The 27,320-nt window shown below is 38.7% G+C and overlaps 1 protein-coding gene across 1 annotated transcript in view; it reads right to left on the reverse strand.

Annotated features, from left to right (window-relative positions):
• The window catches only part of LOC104392935 (chromosome unknown open reading frame, human C2orf43), an 85,255-nt gene that overhangs the window by 27,920 nt on the left and 30,015 nt on the right, over positions 1–27,320 (reverse strand). Inside the window, exons 3-4 of the mRNA XM_010002381.1 lie at positions 24,812–24,981; positions 1,981–2,221 (exon numbers count right to left, since the gene is read on the reverse strand). Coding sequence (XP_010000683.1) covers positions 1,981–2,221; positions 24,812–24,981 — 411 coding nt within the window. The remainder of the gene's footprint in view (positions 1–1,980; positions 2,222–24,811; positions 24,982–27,320) is intronic.

Consider the following 27,320-nt stretch of genomic DNA (forward strand, 5'->3'; position numbering starts at 1 on the left):
TGCTGAATGTAGGATCTTCTCTTGTCCACAAACAATACATGAGAAGGTTAACAGGCCACATCCAGAAAGCCCTAAGATTATTAGTCCACCCACGTGGTCTTGAGTCATTTGGGCTGTAAAAAACCCTCAGTTTCCAAAGATGAAACCAAAGAGGCATTCTGCTCAAGAGAGATGTTATCACAAGCCCAAAGGAACTAGTTGCATCAACAAGGCCTATTTATGTGAGTTTTACGAGACATTGGCACACAGGGTTTTAATTCTGGTATAATTAATTCAGTCAATGAACTGAACATAGGCAGAGACCACATCTCACAAGAGCCTTCAGCCTGGTTTCTTGCCTCAGTTTACCTTACAGCTTGGACACAGATCAGACACTGGTGCACCCAGAAAATTGCAACAGGCTGACACACACACACCAACAGGGGTCATTCACCTGGGAACTAAGGAGCTTGGAGAGTCAGACTCCAACAGCAGCACACAAATTCTGTTATGTTAAAATTATTCCTGCCACTGCTGTGATCTGGGCCAAACAGCACTCACAAACAATGGCTGGCCACATTTTTTTTTGGAGGTTAATGCAGGACAAGGACCATTTCCAATACAACCCTCGATGTGGATAACCTGTTTTGAGAGGTAAAAGTTTATCTGTGGGGACCAGAGAAGGATTCCTGGCTTGTGGAGATGTGACCCCACAGACCTTCACATACCTTTCTCAGAGATTAAATTATCAAAGGAAGAAGCCTGAAAGCCTAGTGTACATATGACTGCATACTTGCTTTCTCCTCAGTCATCATGAAACTGCCATCAATTAACAGGAATTGAAGCCACAGACCATATGAATCCTATCAGAATTTTGTATCAACAACTGGCAGCCTGATGTTGTCAGGCACAGGGGACTGCAGCGGGGTGGCTCTCATGATGCCAGGTTTGCAGATCACATGCAGGGCTGTTGAGGTTGGGCAGCAAGAATCCTCCCTGCTCATTCTGCTTCCAGCCTCTGCACTATCCCACTGCCAGCCTCCTGTACAGACCAATACATCCACTGACACCCATGACAGGTCCAGGACCTCGCTGCAACCACTGAGTGGCTCTGGCCCATCTGTCTGGATGATTAGTAGGTAGAATTCAACTGATAGAAGGCAGAGCACAACTGGAAATGTAGGAATGTGTTTTTACTACTATTAATGCAATCAAAACTTCCTTCTTGCTGTTATTACTGCGTTAGCACGTCTATTCTATTCCAAATTGTTTTCAACTGCTAACTTACCAAAATACCTGGAGTATAGCACAGTCCATGTTCTGGTTTTCATTTTAAACTTAACATAATTGATCTGAAATTATTCCCTTTCTGAAGGTTGTTCCTCTTGCTAGAGTGTGCAAAATATGTGTACAATATGCACGGGAGGAACATTAATCTTCTGCCTTTCTCTGTGTACACAAAAAGTGCTGAAATTCTTCTGTGCATAAAGTAACCTTTATATGTCTTTGTAGGCTGAAGGCCCTTCTCTGATTTAACCAATATTTCAGTTCAGATGACAACAACTACAGAGCTGGTTAAATTACAGCTTTCAAAAACAGATGCAAATAACCCTTTGTGAAGCTGATTACTGATTTATTTGCACCATCCAATATGAATGAAATACAAAAAATAAGCAGACATAATTAATGTAAACTAGATTGTAAAACACTGTTTTAATTATGTGAGATACTGTTAATAGCATAAGGCAGTTTTATTAAGAAATACATCTTCTTTGGGGAAATACTTTACTTGTCCTTTTCCCCTTAAGAATTTTTGTTCAAAATCAACTCATTTGAGATTTTCCTGTACCCATGGTCTTAATTTGAGAAAAGCTCAGACCTGTTCGTGCTTTGCTATGAAACATTTGCCCACAAAACCACATCAGCGTTTACCAAATGAGAACCACACAGAAGTTGGTGCAGCAAAAAGAAGAAGCAAAAAAAAAACAAAGCCAGGCTCACCAATGCAGTCCACACTGAAGAGGTTGATGGAGGTTGTTATGGAAGATTCATCACAGGTCTTCATCCCTCGCAGAGCGAAGCGCACCAGGGAGGCTTTGACTCCCTCTGGTAGGAAGGACAGCAGGTAGACAGGCATGTACAGGATGTAACGAAGTTTGCACAGCAAAGGAGTCATCAGCTTCCCTTGAGGGGACTGAGCCAACCGTTCTATGGTTGGAAACAGCAGCACAGAGCGAAGAACCTGTCAGACCATGAGAAAAGCCACTGTCAGCCAAGTCCTGCAGCACAGCCAGACATCCCAGCCTAGGAGACCGAATTTTCAAATGAGTCTCCACTTGAAATGAAGCTGGGTTTCCAGGTGTGTTGCACCTTAGACCTGTAGGCAGGCTTTGTCTTGTGCTCAGGTTAGGTTTTTTAAAAGCAAGTAAGAACGTGGTTATGAAATGCTCAATTCCATCAGTTTTGAGGCAAGTGTCCCGGGGTGGGAGCTGAGCCCCAAGAGGCAAGTGACCCCACCAAGGGCAGCAGGCAGGAACCATCATTGCAGTCCAGGCAGGTTTTTTATGTCAGCAGAAGTACACTGCTTTTTATTTCACCTGGTAAACTATTTTCTCTAAGTACACCAATCAACCTAATTACAATTTGTCAGTCACTGTGGTGGTGCCTTTACAGTTTGACAACACACAGGGTTTTCAGTTTGCAGTTCACCATAGGTAAACTTGGTATGAAAAAGAACCTAAGCACACAGCCTCTTCACTAAGACCTGTTACAGTGGTACACAATATTGCTTTTTATATGTTATCATGAAAGAGACATATTCTAAAGCTGGTAATTATTTAGTGTCATGATAATAGAATACACTGTAGCCTTACAATAGAATTAAGTTAGTTCTTAAAACTAACCGAGACTAAGCAAGAGTGAATTAACTGATGTACTCTCAATTATATTTCAATGTTAAGAACACACAAATATTCTAAAAGGGTTACAACCACTTTTTCCTGAAAGTAAAAATGTATTACAGGAGTTCATATATGAAAAACCCTCCAAGCCACTCAACCACAGCACCTCACAGAAGTGTCAAAAATAGAGAGAGATTCTGGATATGACATTTGCAGACAATAAGGTATAAATTGCTGTGCTTTGCTGGTGTCTCAACCTAGACAAAACAGATGTAGTAATATTTGTGTCTGCTTATTGTGCATACTTTACATATTGCACAAATTAAATTACTTATTTTGTGAAAAGTATTTTAAAATAATTGTTTTTAGTGTCACATGAAGCTCAGCTAAGGTGCACACTGCATCTGTGTGCAGCACCACTAGTCTCCGCAGCTCTGCAGGGGAAGGCAGGACATGCCAACATGAGATGCTCAGAGAATCTGGGCACTGTAACACATCAAACAGAAGAAATTCAGGAAATATCAGTAATTTACAATACTGTATTTTCCATGATATTTCAAAAGCAGACTATTTATGCTATTTATAACACAGAGCTATTTTAAGAAATGCTTCTACTTTCCAGCTGATACTACTTTGGTCTTAGACAAAGAAAAAGCCATTCTCAGGGAAATCAATCCTGGGCCTCTTTTTATTAAAGGCAACCAGCAGCTGAAGTACAGGAATGCAAGACTTGTACTAAATTATATGGTAGTTTTGTGATATTTCAGCTAGGAGCTGAACTCAAACTGTTGTGATCTAAAGCAGATTTGACCTGCGTTCCCAGGCACACATTAATCCTTTGACATTACAGTTTATAGATACAGGATTAGTTGCTTGGAGTGATGTACTAACCACTGGGGGAAGTTGCTAAACCTTGGAGGAATAAGGACAAACCACGAAAGCTGTTATAATGTCCCATGAATTCCTGCATTTTTTAATGGCACAGCAGTTTTAAAAGATGTTGGTTAAGAAGGAGAATAATTTAAAAAAAAAATATTTCTTTTTTAATCTTTTGTAGGCAATAGAAAAATCTAGAATTCATATTTTTCACACACTTATCAACTATTTATTTATTAGTTTGCTGCTAGTTTCCTGAGCCAAGATTTTTAAATGTGCATTTGACTGTCGAATTGTTTAAAGATGTAGTTCAACTTCTTTCCAATGTAACTGCAGATACAGCAGGTTAAACATATTTTACTATGATGAGAAACATTTTCATAAAAAAAGAATGTCATATTTGTCTCCTGAGATAGGTGAAGTAGGAAGCTACAGGTAAAATGAAGGAAATAAATGGGATTCAAATGCTGAATTTATATTTTTTTTACTTTTCAAATGCCAGGATCTTATCTATATGCAATTTACACTGGTTGAAATAAAGTAGATGGCAGAGAATTATATGCAAGTTACCACTTTCAGAATTCTTTTAAGACCAGTCATTCTGAAGATGGAGGACACTGCCTCTCATAATATTGCCCCACCTATAAATGCCACTTTATATACCATCAAGTAATGGGTAAAAGTTAAAGACCCCTTTATTTATGGAAACCATTTGCATACTTAACCATACAAGTTTCTTGTGATAACAATCAGCCAAAGTACAAAAATATTAAGCATAGCTAAAGAGAGAGCAATCCAGATTCACCTGGTTTAAATTACCCCCAATTCAAAGTCCAGTGATTTTTATCGGTTAAGCACATGGGAACACAGAGAGCTGGGGAAGCAGAGACACTGTTCTCAGAGACTTAGTGGATCTGGGGATTTCTGCAAGTTGGCCAGTGAATCTAGGGAAGGCAAACACAGCCTGTGCCCACGGGTTGCTGAGAGCTGTGAGTCAAATCACTTGCCCTTGCTCTTCTTCAGTCAACCAGATAAAACCAGCAGATATATTCTTACATCGCACTGGAATTCTCACTGTTGATTGCTGTGACAATAAACAGTATTTGTAAAACTGCCATTCAACCTATTTAACTGTTATTTATTGAACATGCTATTAAATTGCAAGATTTCAACACTCCAGATGACGCAGACATCAGGGTTCAATGTGGAAGGCGCAGTTACTCTCTGGGTTAGTCACCAGGCAGCTGCTTCTACTTTCAGCATTAATTTTTAACTCTGTAATAGGGCTCAAGACCTGAATGGTTCAAGGGAATACAGCATGTGAAGTGTCTGAAAAGTTCTACATCTCATTAACAACAACAAACTAACACTACCTGCAAGCCCTTCACATTATTCCCTGTGGGTGCCAAGGCAGCTCCGAGTCCCCAGTTGAGTGGAATCACTGAAAAAAATGACCAGGGCATGATCTGAGCATGCGTTCAGAGAACAGATCAGCCTAAAACCCACTGACCTTGATTCCCTCAGCACACCCCATAGTAGGAAGGTGTGGGGAGTTTCTGATTTTTACTTTTGTCACTGCTTATATACTCTGGAGCCTTGGGCTGTCAGTCCATCAACTGTATGTATGACCTGCAGAGTAAATTTCACAAGACAGAAGGAAGAGAAGCTGCTTATTTCATAGGAAAACTGAACTCTCAAGGTATAGAATATTGCATGTATATTCTCTGAAAGCAGGGCACTGACCAAAAGCTTTGTTTAGGCAGAATTCTTAAATAATTATGATTTACTTCATGTGATCACTGCTTAATATAAATGTAAAGAATACAACAGGCTTCCTCCAAACTACCTACAGAAAAGATACACACATTCCTGCACATCTGGGCTCTCTATCCAGCTTGTCATCTACCTAAAACAAATGAGAAGGTGACAACTGAATACCTTCAGGTCTTCCCTGGATAATGGTTACGTCAAGATGTTTTAGGAACTACAAGAACAGCTGGAATTTATTATTTTTTTTTCATTAAAATGAGAACAGAGTACAAAAGACAAATTAACAACAAATTGTTGCTTATCACTGCACATTTTAATAGTGCCAACCACATCAGCAAAGGATTTTACCAAAATGTTTAAATGGAGAGGGCTGACATCATGCCATTTGCTCTTAATCTAGAGTGATGTGTTGCTCAGAGGAACAAAAAAGGAGAGGAAAGCAGGCAGGAGGTGAAAAGGCAGACACTGACCAACAGAAATGAGCAGGAGCCTTTTTAAAAGGTTTGTTTCAGCAGAGACTCCAAGTAGGTGAATTCTTTCATTCCAGCCAGACTTTCTCAGTCCTGTACCCTGGGTCTCAAGGGATAGACTGTCCCTGGCCATGACACCTCTAAGGCATGGTCAGGTCTCTCTAATGAAGTTGTAAAACAAGACTCTGACCCACTGAAGAAAATATCCCTTCTACACCCCCAGAAAGTGAAAATTCCTCAGAAATAACCTGCTAGTTCACTCTGCTTTAATGGCAGAAGCAGCAGTTGCTGAAGGCTCTCACTGACTTTTGAGCAGGGAAGGTTTGGGGAGGTGTCTGCTCCTACTTAATAATCTGTTCTTCATCACTGGGGGAGTAGAAATGGTAAATGTAATGACCACCAACAAAAAGAACATCAGGCTCAGATCCTGTGCTGTTACGCAACTTGGAGCCTGTGAGGAAGTGGCAGAGATGAACCCAGCAGCAGAAGCAAGGAAGCAACCTCTTCAGGTTGTAAAACTGACCAATGCTCAGGGCAGCAGCTCCCAAGCACAGCCCTGCAGGCCCTGCAGCCACACACCCCCCTCCAGCACCAGCACCAGGTCACTGGGCTGGAGAGAAAAGCACCAAGGAAGTAAGGAAGTTTTACGGAGAATTCCTCCACAACCGAGAAAGCAAAAGCTCTTTCTTTGTCACAAATAACAATTCTTCTGATGGATTTTAGTTCATCCCATAAATTAGTTTATTATTCCTCTGTTGTGTTGGCAGAAAAAGCTATTATCTGTCAGGTGCAACCTAGTAAACTTTTCAAGATAACATAATGATGCAGTTAATGGTAATCTATAGTCTACCCTTGACATGGAGGGCCACATTAATCACCATTTCTTTTATTCAGTATGCAGAAGCCTGCAGGAAAAACAATGAGGGTCAGGGAAGTATTCCCTTCTTTATTACCACAGCTGTGCTGAGCAGATTTCCAAGAAAACACACAGGACAAACCAGACAACATTGGCCTGGGCTTTCCACTCACCAGAGTGGGACTTTCTGGACTTGACAGATCACTTTGCTCACTCATGAATTGTATATCTAGTATAGTATAATATAATAAATATTATATAGTTATATTTTAAAATCTTGAATAATTTCTTCCGCATTTGGTTTATCATTAAGCTGCCTGTCACAGCTCAGTATCACCAAACCTGCATGATTTCATGACAGTAAAAAACCCTAAAGAATGAACAAAAAATTATTTCACTCCTGGTATGAAGCAAGAGCTTCCTGTGTGTGCTTTCTTTTGTCTTACGGATCTGCTGCGATCTCAAATGAATGTTTGGGAGTATTAAATAGGCAACAGAACAGGTATCTCAAACATGGTTAATAGAGAATCTCACCACTGAAACTTTCCTAGTGCTTTGTAAGAATTAAGTCCCAATAAGAGAAGACCAAGCATGATTTTCATGGACAAATAACCTGAGTTAGGTGACTCCACCTGAAACATACATTGTGAAAGGAGGAAGATTTAAAGCAACTGTATGGTAAAAGTTGCAATCCTCTGCTCTAACTGAAGTTTACTTTTTTGGGTAACTAAACTGTTTCTGTAGAACAATGAAGTAAACAAAAAAAAAAAAAAAAGGGAAATAACCAACATTACGTAGAAACGTTCATAATTTTTTTACCACAAATGTGGTCATGGTGGCCTAGTTTGTTAGTGGCTTTAAGAGTCATCTGTTACCATCTTTTAATGCCCCCTCTCAACATACTGCTGCGAGACGAGCATGTGCACTTCATTTCATGCTTTTACCTTAAATTTTCCACATTTCCTATTTATTAGAGCCCAAATTTTCACTTTAGCATTGGATTAATTGAATTCTTTCCTATTCTTTCACTCCAGACATTGTGCTACAAAACAATCTGTGACATGAAGTAACAGAAAGGAGGATTTTAAATTTTCTGTGAAAATTATTTGCATACGAGGAGCATAATCTGCTTCCTGCAGAGCTTAGTGTGTTTTCCAAACAAATGCACAGTTAGTGTCTGCAACTCTGTGAAGGTGTTGTTGAAATACTAACACAGTTACGTTTTCTCTGATGGGCTGAAGGAATTCTTGCTCCCTAGGAAAACCAAACTTTTCCAGTGCCACTGACAGCGCCACAGCAATATCTAGCAGCTCAACTCAAGGAGGGTTATTTGAGTTTTCATAGCTTGAGAAGAGATGTGATCAAGACTCTTGATCACAGGAACTTTCAGTAGAGTTTTCACAGGCATACTCAGGAGCCAGCTAAGGACTGAGCTCTTCAAGGGAACTGCCATGTGCAGGGCTGTGAAGGCACAGGGAGGAGGTGCACATGTTCAGAGGGACAATTTCTCTCGCAGTATCTGAAGAAATTACAGTTCAGTGGAGAACCAAACTTAATGCCATATTTAAAGCACACAATGACCCAGCCAGCCTTTTTATGTAGGTAAGAGCATGGTAGCATAAGTGCAACAAGATAGAGTAACATGTTCAAAGACAAACATAATTCCAAAGTCAGGATTTTATTTGTTTTCTTTTGCTTTTAGATTGATATGGACCCAAACAAGGGTGATGTAGAAACAAAACATTAGTAAATAACAAATGTTCATTTAAGAACTAAGCAAAAAAGTGTGCAAGCAGTCAATAAGATCCACTTACCAAGTAAACTTTGGATTGGATTTTGCCTGACAGCTTCTGTGTGGTAGCCTCTAAGGTGCTGGGTCTAGGTACTGCCTTGGGCACAAGCCAAGGCCAACACATGCACACACACACATACACACACTGCCCAGGTACATGCTTCTGATTCTTTGCTGAATAAATACAGCAATGCCTAGAGATTCCCATCCAGCACACTGGTTACATGAATATTAATGCTGGTTTACACTAAAAGAGCAAATTCATTAACACAGAAAAGTAGGTTCATCTGCAGAGCTGAGCTATGACCAGAACAGGAGTATGACAAACAGTTTACTTCATGGTATCAGTACAGAAATAACCTCCACTTAACATATCAGAAGCACTGATTTTGACTGTCCTATGTGATTCCTTCCCCTTTATGCCTTCTGTAAATAGAAAGAGGTGGAACTAGTAGGAAAAAAAATTATCACTTATGATACTCTGGAGTTATTCAAGAGAAGTGTAGATGTGGCACTTCAGGGCATGCTCTGGTGGGCATGGTGGGGTTTTTTGTGGGTTGTGTGGTGTTGTGGGTTTTGTGGGGTATGTGGTTGTGTGGGCTTAGTTTCTTTGTTTGTGTTTTTTTTGGGGGGGGTTTGTTTGTTTGTTTGTTTTCCTTCTCCTGGGTGGATGGTTGGACTCTGTGATCTTTTCCAACTGTGACAATTCTATGGTTCTGTGATGGTGGCTTCCACTTTGCATCACAGTCTCAATACTGGTCAGCTAAACTGGACTAGGACTTAAGGCTCCAGAAACAAAACTTTTTTCAGTATTTTGTCTGGCATGATTTTGGCCAAAGCAAGCTAGAATGTTCCCTGTTATAAAATAGTGCAGAGCAGGAAGGGTTCTTCATACATGTGTGTGAAGGAATCATGTTTGGGGCTAGGGGGAAAGGAGGAAGCTTCACTATTAGAACATAAGCTCTATTTTGCCACCTACTGCCTAGAGCCACAGGACAGGCCCTGGTTTGTTTTATACAGAAAAATAATTTAAACACTAGTTTTAGCATATGAGTACCTCATTCAGGTAGTGGAAAGCTGCTATAAGGTCACTTTAGAGCCTTCTCTTCACAGCAGAGCTGCTCCAGCCCTTGGATCATTTTTGTCGCCCTCCTCTGGACTCGCTCAAGGAGCTCTATACCCTTCTTACAAAGTCCTTACCCCTACTCCAAAAAATCAGAATGAAACATGAAGTTGAGAACACCAGTATTTCTCTCTAATTCAAAGAACGAAACCGTTAACACTCCAGAACAAGGCTGATCATTAAATTAAATCCATTTCCTTCCCATCAAGCCCTAAGAAATCCTCCAGCACCCAATTATATACTTTCTTATGCTTTGGAAATAGATCCAACCCCCCCAAACCAGTGATCCAGAATAAGAAGATTGCAGACAGTACTACTACTGGCATAGGCTCCCCTTTCTTATATGTAACTCATAATACTAAAAAAATCCCAGGAAAGGATTTTATTTTTTTTTAAGCCAACAGAAAATGCTACCAAAAGAAAATACAGAGAATTCCTTTGTGATTTTCAAACCTTAGATGAATTGTTTTGTGAGCATTTAAACAAGACACACCAGTTGCCATCTACAAGACTTTCAGTATTATGGGAAACACTGTAAATACTGGCTACTTCTGGTCAGTCTTTACTGCTTCCAAGGAAGGTATCCAAGGCCACAAGAAGCTATACCCCAAGTCAGAGAAAAAAAAAAAAAAAAAATCTTGGAAAAGTATGGGAAAATCCAAAAGAGGAGTTTAGGTACTAAAATATAATACATACTTTATACTAATAATTAAATTTAATACATACATAAATATAGAAAAATTACAGTTAAAATACATAAATATATTAAATTATCTAATTATGCAGGGTGCAAAAACTACAGCAACCATAACAAACATACTCTCTTACCTTTTAATATAATATTTTCCATCAACTACTCACACTCACTAAAACCAATATTGTTTTCTTGCTCCTGCTTAGTTGGATGATTAGTTCATATTTAATGTTTTCTTGTCTAGAAGTCTGTTTCCAATATCTGCATTTATTTATATCCACTTGATTCTTTATAAGTATTGCATTCTAATAGAACAACTCTTTTTTTTTTCTCTGTATTTACTCCTTGTAATGTCTATAGAAGGCCCTCACTATACACATTTGGTGTTTAGTGAGGTTAAATGAGCTAACATATGCTGAGATCCTGCATCACTTTAGGTTCCTTATTACTTCCCAGGCCTTCCCTCTATGTATTTCAGTCTTAATTCCTCTTTCTTCAACACAACTGATTAGACATTACCTTTTCAATAGTACCACTTTTCAGTCCTATAAACCACATTGTGCTGAACTAAAATGCGTGTGAGTTCTGTTCATGGTGATACATGCCATTCATCTTCTCAAGAGCACTGATGGAGACCCCTAGCCCTTTACTGTACACTTTCTGACCCCACACATGCACTGAGAAGCAGGCATTTCTTAGACTTTATCTGTGCAAATATGACACAAGAGATGTGTAAGAAACAGTAACTATGGAAAAAATGACAATAACATTTTTAAGTTCCTTTCCCACATGCCAAGACTTTCAATTTTTACAATATGTGTACAACAGACAACGCTGCCTCCTTAAAGCACTCTGCTGCCATGGTTGTCTTCTCAACCTTCTAGCTCTTATTCCTTGGCCAGATTGTCATTCAAAGGTCAAACTGGAGCACAGTCAGCAAGAGCTGAGGCAGGGGAGAAGTGGTAGCCAAACTCCAATCCATGTCTTCTCTAGAGATCTGCAAAGTGAAGCAACTAGAAATTCATAACCTACTTTTAAAAACACAATGTTGCCTTAATATTGTGTTGCATCACACCCTGAGCTCAGGCTGGCTGTGTGACAAGGGCTGTTTCCTGTTTGAGTGCTGCTTCCGTTTGTCTGATGTCAGGGATGTCTCTGCCTCTTGGCATCTGATGTATTCTTCTTTCATGTTTTCATTGCTCTGGCAGGGGGGTTGGACTAGATGATCTTTCGAGGTCCCTTCCAGCCCCTAAGATTCCATGATTCTATGACTGCTAAAATTGCTTATAGCATAGTCTAATAGATTGGGATATTCAATTAAACCTCTATCTTGGATTTAAGCAAAGCATGAGGGAGTCACCACTCTTGTTTCTCTGTGACCACAGGTACAATCCACGCAGACCCCTTCTCACCTCTATAAAATGTCACAACTATCACTGACTTTAAGGGAGCTGGTCAGCTTAGATTTGTCTCTATCGTTTGAGTTACAAAAGAGAGAACTTTGGAGGCTACAATAGGCTGGATTCAAGATAACACAAATTCAGACAACTATATATCCAATGTCTTTAGGTATTTTGATTTGCACAAACACATAAAGTATCACCTGTTTTAGTTCTTCAGGATACTTCACAAACATGCCTCCCAGAATCACAAAGTAGTCATGGTTGGAAAGGACCTCCGAGATCACTGAATCCAACCATCATCATGTACCTGGTTCCACGCCATTTAAAAAAATGCATTTCTTCCTGGTCTGTCCATCTATCACTCACACTAACTTAAAAGTTTCTTACACTGAATATAGCCAATATTATAATACAAATTACACCTCATTCAACATCTGAATTTGACTCAATATGTTCAACTATATATAAACCACATATTTTTCAAATGAATGAAAACGTGCGTTTCCTTTTTTTTGTATATGTTTGTTCGGTTGCTTTGGTTGTTGGTGTTTTGGTTTTTTTGGGGGGGTTGTTTGTTTTTGTTTGTTTGCTTTTTAATATTTTTTTTGGTGTGTTTTTTTTTCAGGTTCTACCTGATGATATAAATAGCAGGCAACATTCTCATCAGTTCAAAACCCTCTACAGTGATCTCAAGCTTTTTCCATGACCTGGCACCCTCTTTATTTAACATATATTATCCTATTTTATTTGAAGTATGTCTTTAATGCCCCAAGCTTTTAGTCCTTCCTGGCAGTTCTACTTGGATGGAAACATAATTTAAGGACCTGCATTTAAAAAAAAATAAATGTATGTATTTCAAAGTGCAGCCTCCAGTGCAACGATGTGGGTACAATGATTAGACCCTTAGGCCTGAGTGTCATTTGCGCCAAAGTGAAGTGGGACTAAATTTATGTCTCCTTTAAGGCCACTTTCCACTGAGATTCTGAGCCTTACAGATGTTGAGTACTTTTAAAATGTGAATCATAATCAGAGTTATGCAGTGTTAAACTTTGTGTAATGTTACTAGGAGCACACTAAAGCTCATTCTGCAGAGTCTAATTAACAACTCAGGATATATCTTTCAGTAGCAAGGAAGTGAGAGGTGTGTAAATCTTGGGAGTATCTAACTTCAGCTTCTAAGAGTAAGAAATTCCATTGCCAACAGTGTGGCTGTTGACAAGCAGAGAAAAGATAAAAAAGATAGACCCCTAAGGAGACTGGAGCATGTCTGATATTCCATTGAATGCTTCTGGGAATGCTTCTGGTCCTCTGTGATTCCACCTACTGAACGGCCAGGTGTCTGACCTTGATCCTGTTGAAACTAGTGGCAACATTTTCAACAGTGTAATGGGCCTTAATTCTGTCCCATGAATGAATTCTGCTTAAAAGTTTGAATTTTCAGTTATTAAATATGACAGCCTGCAGTATATGTAGATCTCACCAAAGACACAATATGCTCAGCCCTTGGGGCCCACATTCCCTTACCTCTTTATTCTTGGACAGACAGATGAAGACCATGGCTGCCCTAAAACACTAACCATGGTAGTTACAGAATACCTTTTGAATTGAGAAGTAAATTGAGACCATTGACAGTTCCCTTTCAACTCAATATGCTTTCAAGCATACCTTTCAAAAGGTTGTTAGTACCTTCCATAATATCTGACTTCCAATGCTGAAACTTGTATAATAGCAATGGGAGAGGGACCATCCACACATCACCTTACAAGTGGGTCACAGCACAGGAAAAAATTATCTGTTGTTTCACATTACTTGAAAGATTTTCCAGTAAGGAGCACTTCTAGAATTTTTCCAGATGAAGCCCAGAATTCTGCTAAACATACAAAAGACTAGAACTCAGAAGTGTTCTTAAGAGACACTGCAAACTGCTTCTCAACAGGTCAGTTACATACTGAACTATTTAAGAATTATTAAAAATATTAAAAATATTAAACACACAGACTGTTCATTACATTTACAAGTCTCACAGGGCTGAAATGCAAATTACTCTGAACTACAAATATTTGGGTAACTGAAGACCTGCCCAAAATGTTTGAAAAAACAAAAGAAAAAAAGCCTTTTTATGGGTTAAGGTAATAACGAGAAAACTGTTCTCCCAAAAATCTGTATCTTATTGTTGGACTGAAAATAGTTTAATAGAGAAAATATTCATTGACAGAGCAGTATTTTACATAGAGAATTAAGCCCCATCAAAGTGGGTAATATCATTCCATCTACAAGGGAAGTGCCAAAGGAGACAGCCAAAATTTGCAACGGTGTGATAATACCAGCAGGGATGGATTTGTTGCTATTATGATTAAAGCATATAAACAGAAGAAGATTAGGAGGGGTGAGAGTGAAAAGAGAGGAAGAATAGTTTATTGGTTGGAAGAAGGGCAGGGAGAAGCTTATGTTGGAATGCAGTGTCACAGTTACACACCATAAAGCTTTCAGTTGCTCCCATTACATGAATCTCAGAACACAGCTGCCACTTTCCAGGAGAAATTCTTTCCGTTTTCATTTGGAAGTGCAGGGTGGGATTTATATTTTTTTTTTTCAGTGTAGCACTCCCATGAGATCACTGTACTGCATCTGCAGGTACCCCTGCAGCACAGGGACTTGTAATTGGGATCCTGGTGGACGTGATCTGGGACTTACCACTTTGGATGAGCCAAGAAGAAGCCCTTCAAGTGGAGAGATGGCTCAACAGAAAGAAAGTACTAAGAATTAGATTTTCTCTTGGTTTGGAGCAACTGCTTTCACAGTCATCACTGTGCAGCTGTACCTACCAATAAATCTCAATGACAATACACTCAGTTTAAGGAAAAGTGGCTGAATCAGGTGAATGAGAAACCAGCCCTACAATTATAATCTCATTTTGCCAATGAAAAGGCAAGGCCACGATTTTCCATCAGTGCCTCGAGATCCTTGGAATTCTGTTTTTAAGTGCCCCATTCAGGACATTTCTGTGGGGTTTATTGCACCACTCACTGAAGTCAGCCCTCAAAAGGGCATCCAGTCAAACCAGGCCCATAGGTACAAGGACAGTAGCATGAGTAGACAGATAAAGAAAGCTGAATTGACGTTTGATGTTGGAAGAGGTTCACTCCATTACCATTTTAACAATTTCATGTGGCTTATTTAATGCCATACTCTGGAGGAGGAAGAGCAGAACACTTCCTGAATTGTGGATCCAGTAGAGCAGAAGGATGAGTGAGCCAGGAAGTATACACTAAGAAGAAAGTAATATTTTCTATTTTTGTGAAAAGAAGAAAAGAAACAAGGAATATTTGAGGTTTGAAATAGAACGTATATTCTGAAATCTTGTCAGGGTATCAGAAGAGAAAAAGGCAGAGGAGAGAGTGAAGAGTTCTCGCAGTCACCTTGTTTTTTCATCCTTGCATTGACTTTCCCAGAAATCTTAAGAATTTTAAATAATAAGGGAGAAATACAAAATTCCTTCCCTTGCAATCCTATAGACTGCTCCTAACTTTGATTATTATGACAAATGGATTATAGGCAGGAATCTGCAAAAAAGCAAAATTATCATATCTACTTTATCATGCAAATAAAACTGGTCATGGGGTAGGAAGGGTTTTAGTGCAACTCAAAACAAGAATTTGGATAATACTTTTCAATTGCCAGTGCCAGATAAAAATGTCTGAACTCTACCAGCTGCTGTTCAAGGTCACAATTCAAATTATATTTCTTGACATTTGGGTTTTATACCTTTCATTTCAGTAAAATACACTTACGGCAGTCATACTGTTGCTTTGAAATAAGAGGAGCAGATACTTAATGTTTTCAAGAACAATTAGAACTCAGCTTATTCTACCCCTTATTGACAATTATGCTTTGTTTTGGAATTTGAAATGGGATGATCTTACAATTTTCCAGTGTCTAGAAACGCTGTGACAAAGTACTTCACAGCAAATTTTCATTAACATTAATTGAACTTTCTTACAGGATTTGCAAGGTAACAAGTTTACTAAATACATTTGTTCTTCCTGGACTTCCACTTAAATGTATCCCTAACAATGAATTCTACATAAAAGGGCAAGCTCCAACGATTTTTTTCCAACATGTCACAGTTAAGAAGACTTGTATGCAAACAACAGAAATAAAACAAATATTTACACATTGAAATTAATGGAAAAGGAAGTGGACTTGTATGACACTTGATTTTGAAGATAACCTTTTCACAGAGAGTGATTCTGAAGAAGAAATCTAGGGCTTGATTTAGTTCTCCCAACATAGGTGTGCAGACATCAACACACCCTCAGGTATCTGAAAAAACTCATCTTGGCATTGGCAAAAACTCCTCTAAAATAAGCAGTAAACAAAATATTACTAAAAAAGACAGGGAAAATAAAATTATCCAGTATGTATCTGTTAAATCTATCTATTAAAAATGCCCTAAATGAAGTGAATATGCAACTAAGCTCAGAGATCTGGTGTTTTGTATAAGGTTTGTCTTTTTCTGATTCCTTACACTCCTGCAGTGAACTCTTCACACAGGACACACCAGGACACACCATCCTCAGTACAGAAGCCAATGCAGAGGAACACATTTTTCCACTGTAGTGGAAAGTAAGCATCTGTAGACCTCATTGTAAACCCTGAGGAACAAAAAATTACAATATGGCAGAGTAGGAAATGCTTTAAATTACAACAATGGCCATTCTAAGTAACTTCTTCTAGCAAGAAGACCCAAATCAAGTCCTACAGTGCTGGAGTAAATATTACATGTAAGGAGAGGCAAGAGCTGATGAAGCAGTTTAAATTTTTGTTAAGGGCTCACAATTGCCAGCAAAATTATAATTTAATATACAGCTTTTAGAAACAGCTCTGGTTACTAGAGTTACAGCCACACTCAAAGCTTAACTACATATTTGCAAAGTCTATGTTCAAAAACTCCCCAGTGACCCTTCACATGCTCCTTCCATGAACAAGTGGCTCTAACTTGTTTCCCCTTCTATCTACCCCATTGTAAATGCGCATGAGAAGGGCTGCCTTCTAGCTCTGTTGTCTCCTGTAAAAACACATTAATTGCAGTAGAAAACCAAAACGAGTTCAAGGAATGTGCAATGTACCTTGATCATTTTGACCATTTTGTCCAACTCTCCAAAGAGACAAGTCTCTGACTTTCAAGTGCTATGCATATACATCTGCAGCCAGAATTCCAGAAAGATCTCACCAGCCAGCCTAAAAGGTTCTCTGGGAAATCTGGCCTTCCACAGGGTGTTGAGCTCTTTTGAAAATGTATGCTATAAATCCTAATTGTTTTTGAAATTCACTTATTTGTAAGTTTATTATTCCTTCATTTTTATAGAATCGTTTCATTTAGTTATTATGATATGAATCCAAATTTTTGGAGATTCAAAATAACAAGATTTTATGAACAGAACTGTAAAAATCCACAGTACTTAACAAATCCTGTTATTCTGCCATTTACCATTCTAGCCATCTTTTTATTTTTAGTCCTTCATTTCCTCTTCAATCTCATGTTTTACTTTGGATTCTTGATGAATGATCACAGATTCTGCTTTTCAGTTTATTTTTCTTCCTTTTCTGTTTGTACATTTGGCTACTTTAACGTCTTTTCACTTCCTAGAAAAAACAATTTTTATAGGTTTATTTGAATTCTGACTACATACATCTGAAAAGAAATCAGATGTTTCATTAGCAGTGAAATAAACACAATGTTATTAAATAAATTCAAGTGTCTTGAAATCAAAATTACTGCTCTAATGCTTCCCTACTTGGAATCATCATAGACTAAAAAGTTGTTTTTCATATTGTTTCTATATTCAACTGAGAGTTAAACCACACAGGTTAAAGAAGATGACAGAAGCTGATGTTTTAGTAAAAGTAATGAACACAATATGATTTTCCTCAGAAAGTCTTCAGACTTCTTTTTTCCCTTTTTGCTCAGGCCTTTTTACTAAAGGCCAGTGATCTAAACAAGCTGATCTTAAGGCAATGTTATTATTGACTCTGAATCCTCACTCTTAAAAATGTGATCAGTGTGAAAGAAAAGAAACTCACATCCACATGCTTGGTAATGATGTTCTGCTGGGTCTTACTGCTGCTGATGGTGTCAAGTCTGACTTTGAACTGCACCAGGCACCAGTTTTCATCACATTCACACTTGTACTCTCTAGTATCTCTCTACTGGTTACCAGTCTTATCCTCTCCTGATTCAGAAGAGTACAGAACTTTATGTCATCTAATAATCCAATCAAGTTCTAGGATCAAGCAGGTGAGATCTACCTGCTTCACCCACTTCAAACACCACACAGGGTGTGTTATGTCTACACACAGCTGCACTTCCCAGAAATGCATCATTTCTTTCCATTATACATATAAGGCAGCACTAAAATGAATAATATATATATTTCAAAAGGCTTCTCAGGAAGGCAAGACAGCTTTAATACCTACTGTACGTTACTGTTCCAGTATCTCTGTTTCACTTTTTAGGAGACATTTAGGGATTGAACGATAAAACAAACTGACAGTGATAGATACAAAATGAGTGGATTTAAACATTAATTTTGTTTTACTTAATGCATATCCCTTTTTTCTATTCTTAAAACTGTCATATTGCAACCTTTAAGCTTTTTGTTTTCTTTTTTTGTATTGAGTTTCAATATTGACAGATATTTTGGTCAGATAATGAACTCAGCCAGGCAAATCCACAACTCAGCTGCTACTGCTATCTCATCTTAGAGCAAATGGATTGTTAACTAGCAGGCAATTATACTCTGTTGACTACAATGTATTTGGCCAACATAAGAGTAAGAAGATGGACTCATGTGTAACAGACTACACAACGTATTACTAAAAGCTAAATTCTTTGCTTAAGAGAAGAAAGCAGAGAAGAGAAGACCAGACAGACACAAAGCAATAATGCTCAGGTAGCCTCACAGCATGACTGAAACCCATTCTCAAGTTGATGACCATATTTCAGCTTGTAGTCTTAGTTATTTGCCAGTAATTCATTGCTCATGCCACCTCAGCATGATGCCAAAGCTGGTGCCCAGTGAGGGATACACAAAAAATCCTGCCTGCCTGTTGATTGCTGCATTCTATTACAGTTTGTATTTTTTAAAGCTTTTTTTAAATTATATTTTGTTGGGTTGGTTTTTCTTTTGGCAGGGAAAGGTAGAAGTAGAAAACAATATGACTGTTAGGATTAAAGAGTCTGTCATCAAGCCAGTGGAAATAATGGTTGCTAGTGATCTTTTGGGTGAGCTGACACTCTCAACCCTGTTCCACAGTTACCAGTCTTTCACTGATGGCTTTCTGAAGTTCTGCTGAGCTTTTAAATTCAGGCTGGTGGCCTGAGTGTCTCAGTTCAAAGTCAGTATCTCTGGCACAAACCTTTGTTTTCCATGAACTAGCCCACTATTTGCTCTTTGCTTTGCAGCCTCAGACCACAAGGAGAGAAGGTTTCCATATGAAGGTTGTTTTTCTTTTTTCCTTTTAAAAAACCCCGCAACAAAACCTCTCCAAAATCTTTGTATAAAATTCCTTGATGCTTCAAAGACACAATATCTTGTTTATTTGGTCAGGTTCAATTCATCATCTACATTTCTCCTCACCTTTTCCAATTAAGAGAGCTGCACAAGCTTTGCATATGCACCAAGTTAGAATTGCCTCAGTGGCTGCTCCACTGGATTTATTGATACTGTCTGAGGCATCACTGAGAGAACACACTTGTCAGCATTTTGCCATCTGCTCAAGGTGGATTATGCAGATCCTGCACATGTATACCATCAAATAAAGCAAATTTCAGTCTAATTGCTGGCTCAGACCACCTGTGCTTCCTTGTATATGCTTCCATATAGATATATTTTCATATGTATATTTTCTTTCTTCTTTCTTTCTTTCTTTCTTTCTTTCTTTCTTTCTTTCTTTCTTTCTTTCTTTCTTTCTTTCTTTCTTTCTTTCTTTCTTTCTTTCTTTCTTTCTTTCTTTCTTTCTTTCTTTCTTTCTTTCTTTCTTTCTTTCTTTCTTTCTTTCTTTCTTTCTTTCTTTCTTTCTTTCTTTCTTTCTTTCTTTCTTTCTTTCTTTCTTTCTTTCTTTCTTTCTTTCTTTCTTTCTTTCTTTCTTTCTTTCTTTCTTTCTTTCTTTCTTTCTTTCTTTCTTTCTTTCTTTCTTTCTTTCTTTCTTTCTTTCTTTCTTTCTTTCTTTCTTTCTTTCTTTCTTTCTTTCTTTCTTTCTTTCTTTCTTTCTTTCTTTCTTTCTTTCTTTCTTTCTTTCTTCCTTCCTTCCTTCCTTCCTTCCTTCCTTCCTTCCTTCCTTCCTTCCTTCCTTCCTTCCTTCCTTCCTTCCTTCCTTCCTTCCTTCCTTCCTTCCTTCCTTCCTTCCTTCCTTCCTTCCTTCCTTCCTTCCTTCCTTCCTTCCTTCCTTCCTTCCTTCCTTCCTTCCTTCCTTCCTTCCTTCCTTCCTTCCTTCCTTCCTTCCTTCCTTCCTTCCTTCCTTCCTTCCTTCCTTCCTTCCTTCCTTCCTTCCTTCCTTCCTTCCTTCCTTCCTTCCTTCCTTCCTTCCTTCCTTCCTTCCTTCCTTCCTTCCTTCCTTCCTTCCTTCCTTCCTTCCTTCCTTCCTTCCTTCCTTCCTTCCTTCCTTCCTTCCTTCCTTCCTTCCTTCCTTCCTTCCTTCCTTCCTTCCTTCCTTCCTTCCTTCCTTCCTTCCTTCCTTCCTTCCTTCCTTCCTTCCTTCCTTCCTTCCTTCCTTCCTTCCCTCCTTCCTTCCCTCCTTCCTTCCCTCCTTCCTTCCCTCCTTCCTTCCCTCCTTCCTTCCCTCCTTCCTTCCCTCCTTCCTTCCCTCCTTCCTTCCCTCCTTCCTTCCCTCCTTCCTTCCCTCCTTCCTTCCCTCCTTCCTTCCCTCCTTCCTTCCCTCCTTCCTTCCCTCCTTCCTTCCCTCCTTCCTTCCCTCCTTCCTTCCCTCCTTCCTTCCCTCCTTCCTTCCCTCCTTCCTTCCCTCCTTCCTTCCCTCCTTCCTTCCCTCCTTCCTTCCCTCCTTCCTTCCCTCCTTCCTTCCCTCCTTCCTTCCCTCCTTCCTTCCCTCCTTCCTTCCCTCCTTCCTTCCCTCCTTCCTTCCCTCCTTCCTTCCCTCCTTCCTTCCCTCCTTCCTTCCCTCCTTCCTTCCCTCCTTCCTTCCCTCCTTCCTTCCCTCCTTCCTTCCCTCCTTCCTTCCCTCCTTCCTTCCCTCCTTCCTTCCCTCCTTCCTTCCCTCCTTCCTTCCCTCCACATTCCTGTTTACCTCAGATGTGTTTATATTTGCATTTTCTTTCTACTTCCAAAAAGCACTAGAACTTCTAAGGATGTTAGAACGTGCTAAATTAGTGTCCTTTCAAAAGATATTTTCTGTAGTGATGACACCACCAGTCTAGGTTATAATATCAGCAAACAGGAACTGAATAAATGTCACTGCCTTCATACAGTCTTTCCCTCACCCATTCATGCTGCTGAAAAGATTCCCTTATCTTGCAGGTCAGACATGCTTAGGCACTTTCTGTACTGATAAAAAAAAAATCTCCTTTTAATTCCATAGCTTTATAGTCCCTCCAGATTTCCAGTGATGCTGTACTGAATAATCTTGTTTTCTTGTAGAAAACCCATATTTAAAAACATGGTGATTTTTTTTCTTTCCTAACATTATGGAAGTGCTTCCCAAACTCGTAACAAAGCTTTCAAAGCAACTGAAACTAAATTATTGATGTAAAGGGTCACTGCATTGAATTTTGTATCACAATAAATCATTTAGCAGAGGAATTCTGACATGTTTTCTCTCTCTTATGGCCTAATTCTACTTTCACTAAAGTTAGAGGGAAATTTCCAAGTACTTCAACAGAAAGGAACTAAGTACTAACCAGAGACAAAAGAACCAACTTGTTTTGAGGCAGAAAGGCAGCAGTGAGAGAATCTAGTATTTGTCCAAGTGAGATTTTATACCATTTCAGAACAAGTTACAAACTCCCTCCTCCCTCCCCATATGTAACAATTTTCATCACATACAAAGACGTGAAAAACAACTCATTTAGCAGGTGGGATTTTTTTTGCTATGATGGCCAATTATGCATTTGCCAACAGTGGCAAAATTAAATTCTATCTCCTTGTCCAGTTCAGCTTTTGGCAGAAGCGAAAAAATATGTCAAAAATATGTCATGATTAAATGGACTATTTTAGGAAAGACTCAGCAGTGACATCTTCAAGGAAATTCTCCAAGTAAGGATTTGTATTTTAGAAGAGGATGCCTGGAGGTTGGAGCATCTTTATGAGTTAGGCTCAAGTTCCAACAACAAAGTATTTTGTCACTCAGTTTCATTTTTCATTCTGCAGGCTGAATGAAGAGTGAGGAAGATGATGGTTAAGACCAAGTACCAAGTAAGCTGTACATTTAGCAGGTTGACAAGGTCTGGATGTCTTTTTAAGATTTGACGCCCACCATGAGAACAGAAGTGTTCAAAGTCACATGTGTGCCAGCAAACAGAATGGCCAGAAACTATTCCCTGGGCCTGCCATGGAACAGGGTGGCATGGGCTGCTCTGTGTCCACATGGCTGACTTTCTACCTGCCTAAAACAAGAATGTTGGGATCCAAATTAATTACAGGGAATGGCCCTGGGCTTCTGACAAGCTCAGAACCTGGCCAGGGTCTTGTCTCAGAGTTGCTCTGGGCCAAAAACTGTCTTTAGAGACTGGTCCAAAATATCACTACACAGCTGGCCCAGTACCCAAATCCATGTAGTAGCCCCACTTTAGTTTCAAGCATGGATGTAACCTGTAGCCCATCTCTACTGAACAGACTGAGCTAAAGCCATCAGCCTAAGGCTAAGTTTGTGGTAAGGGGTCTCCTGAAGAAACGGTTAATAGAAATCTCCCTGAGAGTCAACAGGAAAAAAAGGATGACGGGGTCCAAAACTGAATTTATCCTGGTGTAAACCAGCAATTCCTTTTTAATTTCTCTTGTAATGAAACAAGAAAGCATATTTCACAGAAGTTGAAGAAAAAAAGTCCACAGCAGCCCATTAATCTGGAGAGCACAAGGGCCCAAGAAATTATTAGCACTCAAAAGTGAGAGCTGAAGAGCAAGAAGGAAAGAGGAGATAGTACTTTGTCCTTTTCATGTATGCTAGCTGAAATTCTGCAGGTTCCCTCATCATTGTACAAGAGAGGTATAATCTAGTCTATATCTGGTAAGATTATGAAACAGGTTTAAATTGCTAAACATACACTCCAAATTTAAATGTTTACTGAATTATCTAAACAATAAATACAACACATTAACCTCTAGCTCAGAATAATAAACTCTAAGTAATCAAAGGTCCTTAAAGCAAACAATTTAAGACCAAAACCCAAACTTATGTAATAAAAGAGTATCACACAAGAACTACACAAAAACAAAATCAAATGATCTAGCTACTAAAATACACATATGTTCTCAAAATCTTGTGGGAATCAAATATTCCAGTAAAAATAAAGAAAGAGATGGAAACACAAGTTTCTTATTATCACACTTCATATGTTATAAAACCTAACAGTTAACTTATTTTTGGCAAAGGGACAAAGGTTGCACAACACTCTGGCTTACACAAATATTTTCTATTGTTAAATGCATCTTCAATGTAGCTTGTCAAACATTAACTTCATGCACGCAGTGCACCATGCAGCCTACAACTGTCCCAAAGATCCCCATGTTTCCAAACTGCTGCCAGTATCCAGTGAGCCAGGTGTGAAAAAATTACTCAACAATTCTTAGTTTAATTGAAACCAGATAAAGTAATTTCTGAAATAAAGCTGTTGACCAGAGAAAATTAGATATTTTTGGACAAATTGCTGCATATGGTATCTTCTAGAATCCTCCCTCTTGAAAAGATAGGACAGTAATAAAAGTTCTGTCTCAAAAAAAAGTGCCCTTGTTTATAATCACAAAGTGCAATGCTCTCGTGGAAATATATCGGGCTAACTTCATGTTTCATGGTTTTTGTTGCTGTTTTCTTTAATGGCAAAAGAGTGACAGGTAGACTGGAAATGGTTATGAAGAAGTGGAAGAACATACTCATGCATATATTAAACACAGACTTTACACTAACACTACACTTCCTTCCACTGAAGATTTTATAATGGCAAGGAAGAGGCAATGACTTAGCAAGACTGAATACTTAAATACTTAAAGAAATTCAGTACTCTTCATTCCTCATCTGCTGAATAGAAATTCAGTACTCTTCATTCCTCATCTGCTAGTAGAGCACTAACAGTTTGCCACTTCCTGAGTTGCAAGGACATGGTCCTGCCTCAGCCTTCTTATTTCTTCACTGTGACAAGGAAAAATACACAGATACACAAGAACATTTAGTAACTCCTCCCACTCTCATCAAGTTACACAAACCAAGACTGAGTTGCAAAAGCAATGATATATGCATATGTATCACATTTTAAAAACATCCTTCATAATAGTACTCAGCACAATCAATATAATGATTCTTTTCCATACATTTCCCCATGTGTTGCCAGCAATCTGCTTGCCTTGAGGTAAATAGCTCCTATTGAAATCATAACCAGTCTTAATTTTTGATGTACTAACATAATGTAATTGCAATATCTTTATAAATTATTTAAAGATGAGAAGACAACAAGTAAGTCCTAAATATATTTATCATCATTAGCAGTTATTTATATTGCAGGGGCATTTAAAGATCCAAATTCAGAGTCAGAACTTTATTTTACATCCAACTACTTTAATATCCATTATTAGGAGTAGTCACTAATGTTTTCATTTAATTTGAAATTAAAGTTTGTGTACAGCAGAATAGAGCTTCCATAGGAAAGACATGGCATTACCCATAAATGAAGCATGTGCACTGCTTTGCTAGTGATAACACTCCCACTCTAGAAGGTGAATGTACCTGAAGTTCTGATGCTCGTTTCATCATCTCCAGTGTGATGTAGCAACCAATAGAATGAGCAATCAGTACCAGCTTTATATCTTTTGATACATTGTTTTTGAGGAAGTTCAGCTTATGCTCTACTTGTCCATTAAGTCCAAAAACATCCTCTAGCTCCTTAATATCTGTGTCTGCAACATAAGAGAAAAAAAGTCCTTTGTTTAAATTATAGAAATTTCAATTTTTTATTTTATTTTTTTTTCCCCCACTGCTTTGGAAAACTCTGAAATAAATATATTAAGAAGCCAAAACTAAAAACAAAACCAAAAACCAAACCCACCAAATTAAAAAAATTAATTTTAAGTTACCAACACTGGTAAATATAGACTGACATGAAGCACATGTAAAGGATGTGAAGGCTCATGTGTAGCTGAGGAACCAGAGAAGAATGTGGAAACACATGGAGCTTTGTGGCACAGCACCCAGCATTGGGAATCCCTTCATGCAGAACAAAATGAAACCCAAGGCACTGAATCAGCTTAAATCAATCCAATTTTACATTGAGAGATCAGGACCTGCAATAGCAGTACTGCCCAGTCCCTTCACCCAAGACAAACTATCATACATGTTATCATGCAGTAAGAACCTTCAGTTATTCAAAATCTCCTATCTTAAAATAAAGACACACAAAAAAGGTCCCACGGAACGAGGAAAAACACGAAATGCATGTGTCAACACAGACTACTAGCACTTGCATAAACAATCACCATTTATGCAGGTTCTTATCATTGTCAATCAGTCACAAAGAGGAAGATCAAGTGAAAGCTTTATGGTTCGAGGTTATTGTGCAATTTCATTCCTGTTTTGTTAGGAACCTCCTAAAGGAGCCTGGGCAATAACTTATAATGATGACTTTGCTATTCAATTCCTGGCCAGTCAACAAGGCAAGGATGACCTGGTGCCTGTAAGAATTTACAGCAATTTGGGCATCTTTAACTCCTGCTCATGAGGTGGGTGACATGGCTCTCAAGTTCCCCAATCTAAGCTCTTTCATCTGCTAGAAAAGCACTCTACCCACTAAACTAAAAGCTATGTTAAAGTTACACCACTCCAGTTTAAGCTGGACTACTTGACTGAAAAGACTGTGAGAAGAAATACTGAAAAAAAGGAATGACAGAAAAGAGGCAGAAAGCACAAAGGAACACATGCCTATTGCTTATCTAAAAGAGATGTCCAGGTACTAGTATCACTTGCTCTCTTACATCCATGCTATTATCTCAGGTCTCAATTTCATACTCAAGTTTGATCCTCTGACCTTTTACACTCCTTATATGATGACTTGAAATGGAGCTTTAGACTGGAATAAGCTAAATCTCCTGGCAGCAGGCTTCAGACACACAACGGGGACTGGCTTACCACTGAGACAGGGCCCTAGACAGCATTTGAGCTCCTGGCACAAGCCACCCACCTCTAATAATTCAGGAGCAGCTACCAGAGGCAGTGAACTCACAGCCCTAACCAGCCCACCAAGTACTAGGTGTTTAACTCCCCATTTGGTTTCTTCTAGTGTTCTCTGCATTAGTTTCCTGCATGAAAAATACATGTGGAAGAGAGTATCCATCAGGCAGAGACACTGCAAAGACACATTAAAAAGACTGAAATGCATTTAAAACCTACTGTAAGAGAAAGTTAAGATAATATCATAGATCCATTTCAGATGTAGTTGGTTTTGTGCCTGTTTGGAGCAAGAAATACCTATGGAGTCAACTGCCTATGAACACAGTTTAACTAACAGACTGACTAGTCTTTTAATCCACAGATAGTAATTTTGATGGCAGTTGGTCAGTAACCTCAAATGCTAAAAATTACTAATGCTACTGTAGTGAAGTTACCAGGTGGCTGACAGTGACGGTCTGAATTGGTATCCTAAGTGGGCTGTACCATATTGCCTTTTTGATCATCTGTATGAAACATAACCTTTTGAAACAAAATCATTGCTCAAAAATGTGCTCTGATGGCTTTTTTTTCTGAGTTTCAAGTATTATCACAGAGGTCAGAACACAGAAGCTCTTCAGTTAAATCAATATTTTGACTAATACTGGTAATGATCCCATCCCAGCATAATTTATAGCAGTTTACTCTAAATGAAAAAGGGGTTTACTAAAAACCACTCAAGTAATGCAAAATTAGATGAGAAGTAATATTTTTATTTTTACGCTTTCTACAAGTAATGGAAAACAAAGAGCTTGTTCTGTTTTCTGAAACCCTAAGTAAAAGCCCAAGGCCAAAACACTGTTTTTAAACCTAGCTTCTATTTTTAGCAAAAGCTGTCTTTCCTACTTTTTATTTATTTACACAGCAGCTTAACCTCATGTAGGAGTGGGCTGTCTACATGGCAAGTCTAATTAAGGGCACATCTAACACACAAAAAACACAGGATACTAGAAATATGATGGCCCACTGGATACAGCAACAAGTGAAAGAGTAGGTTATTTTGAGTATATGTATGTCAGCCTGTGCTTGGTTCAGC

The sequence above is a fragment of the Chaetura pelagica genome, unplaced genomic scaffold (genome assembly GCF_000747805.2).
Source record: "Chaetura pelagica isolate M959 unplaced genomic scaffold, ChaPel_1.0 scaffold46, whole genome shotgun sequence".
NCBI classification, from domain to species: Eukaryota; Metazoa; Chordata; class Aves; order Apodiformes; family Apodidae; genus Chaetura; species Chaetura pelagica.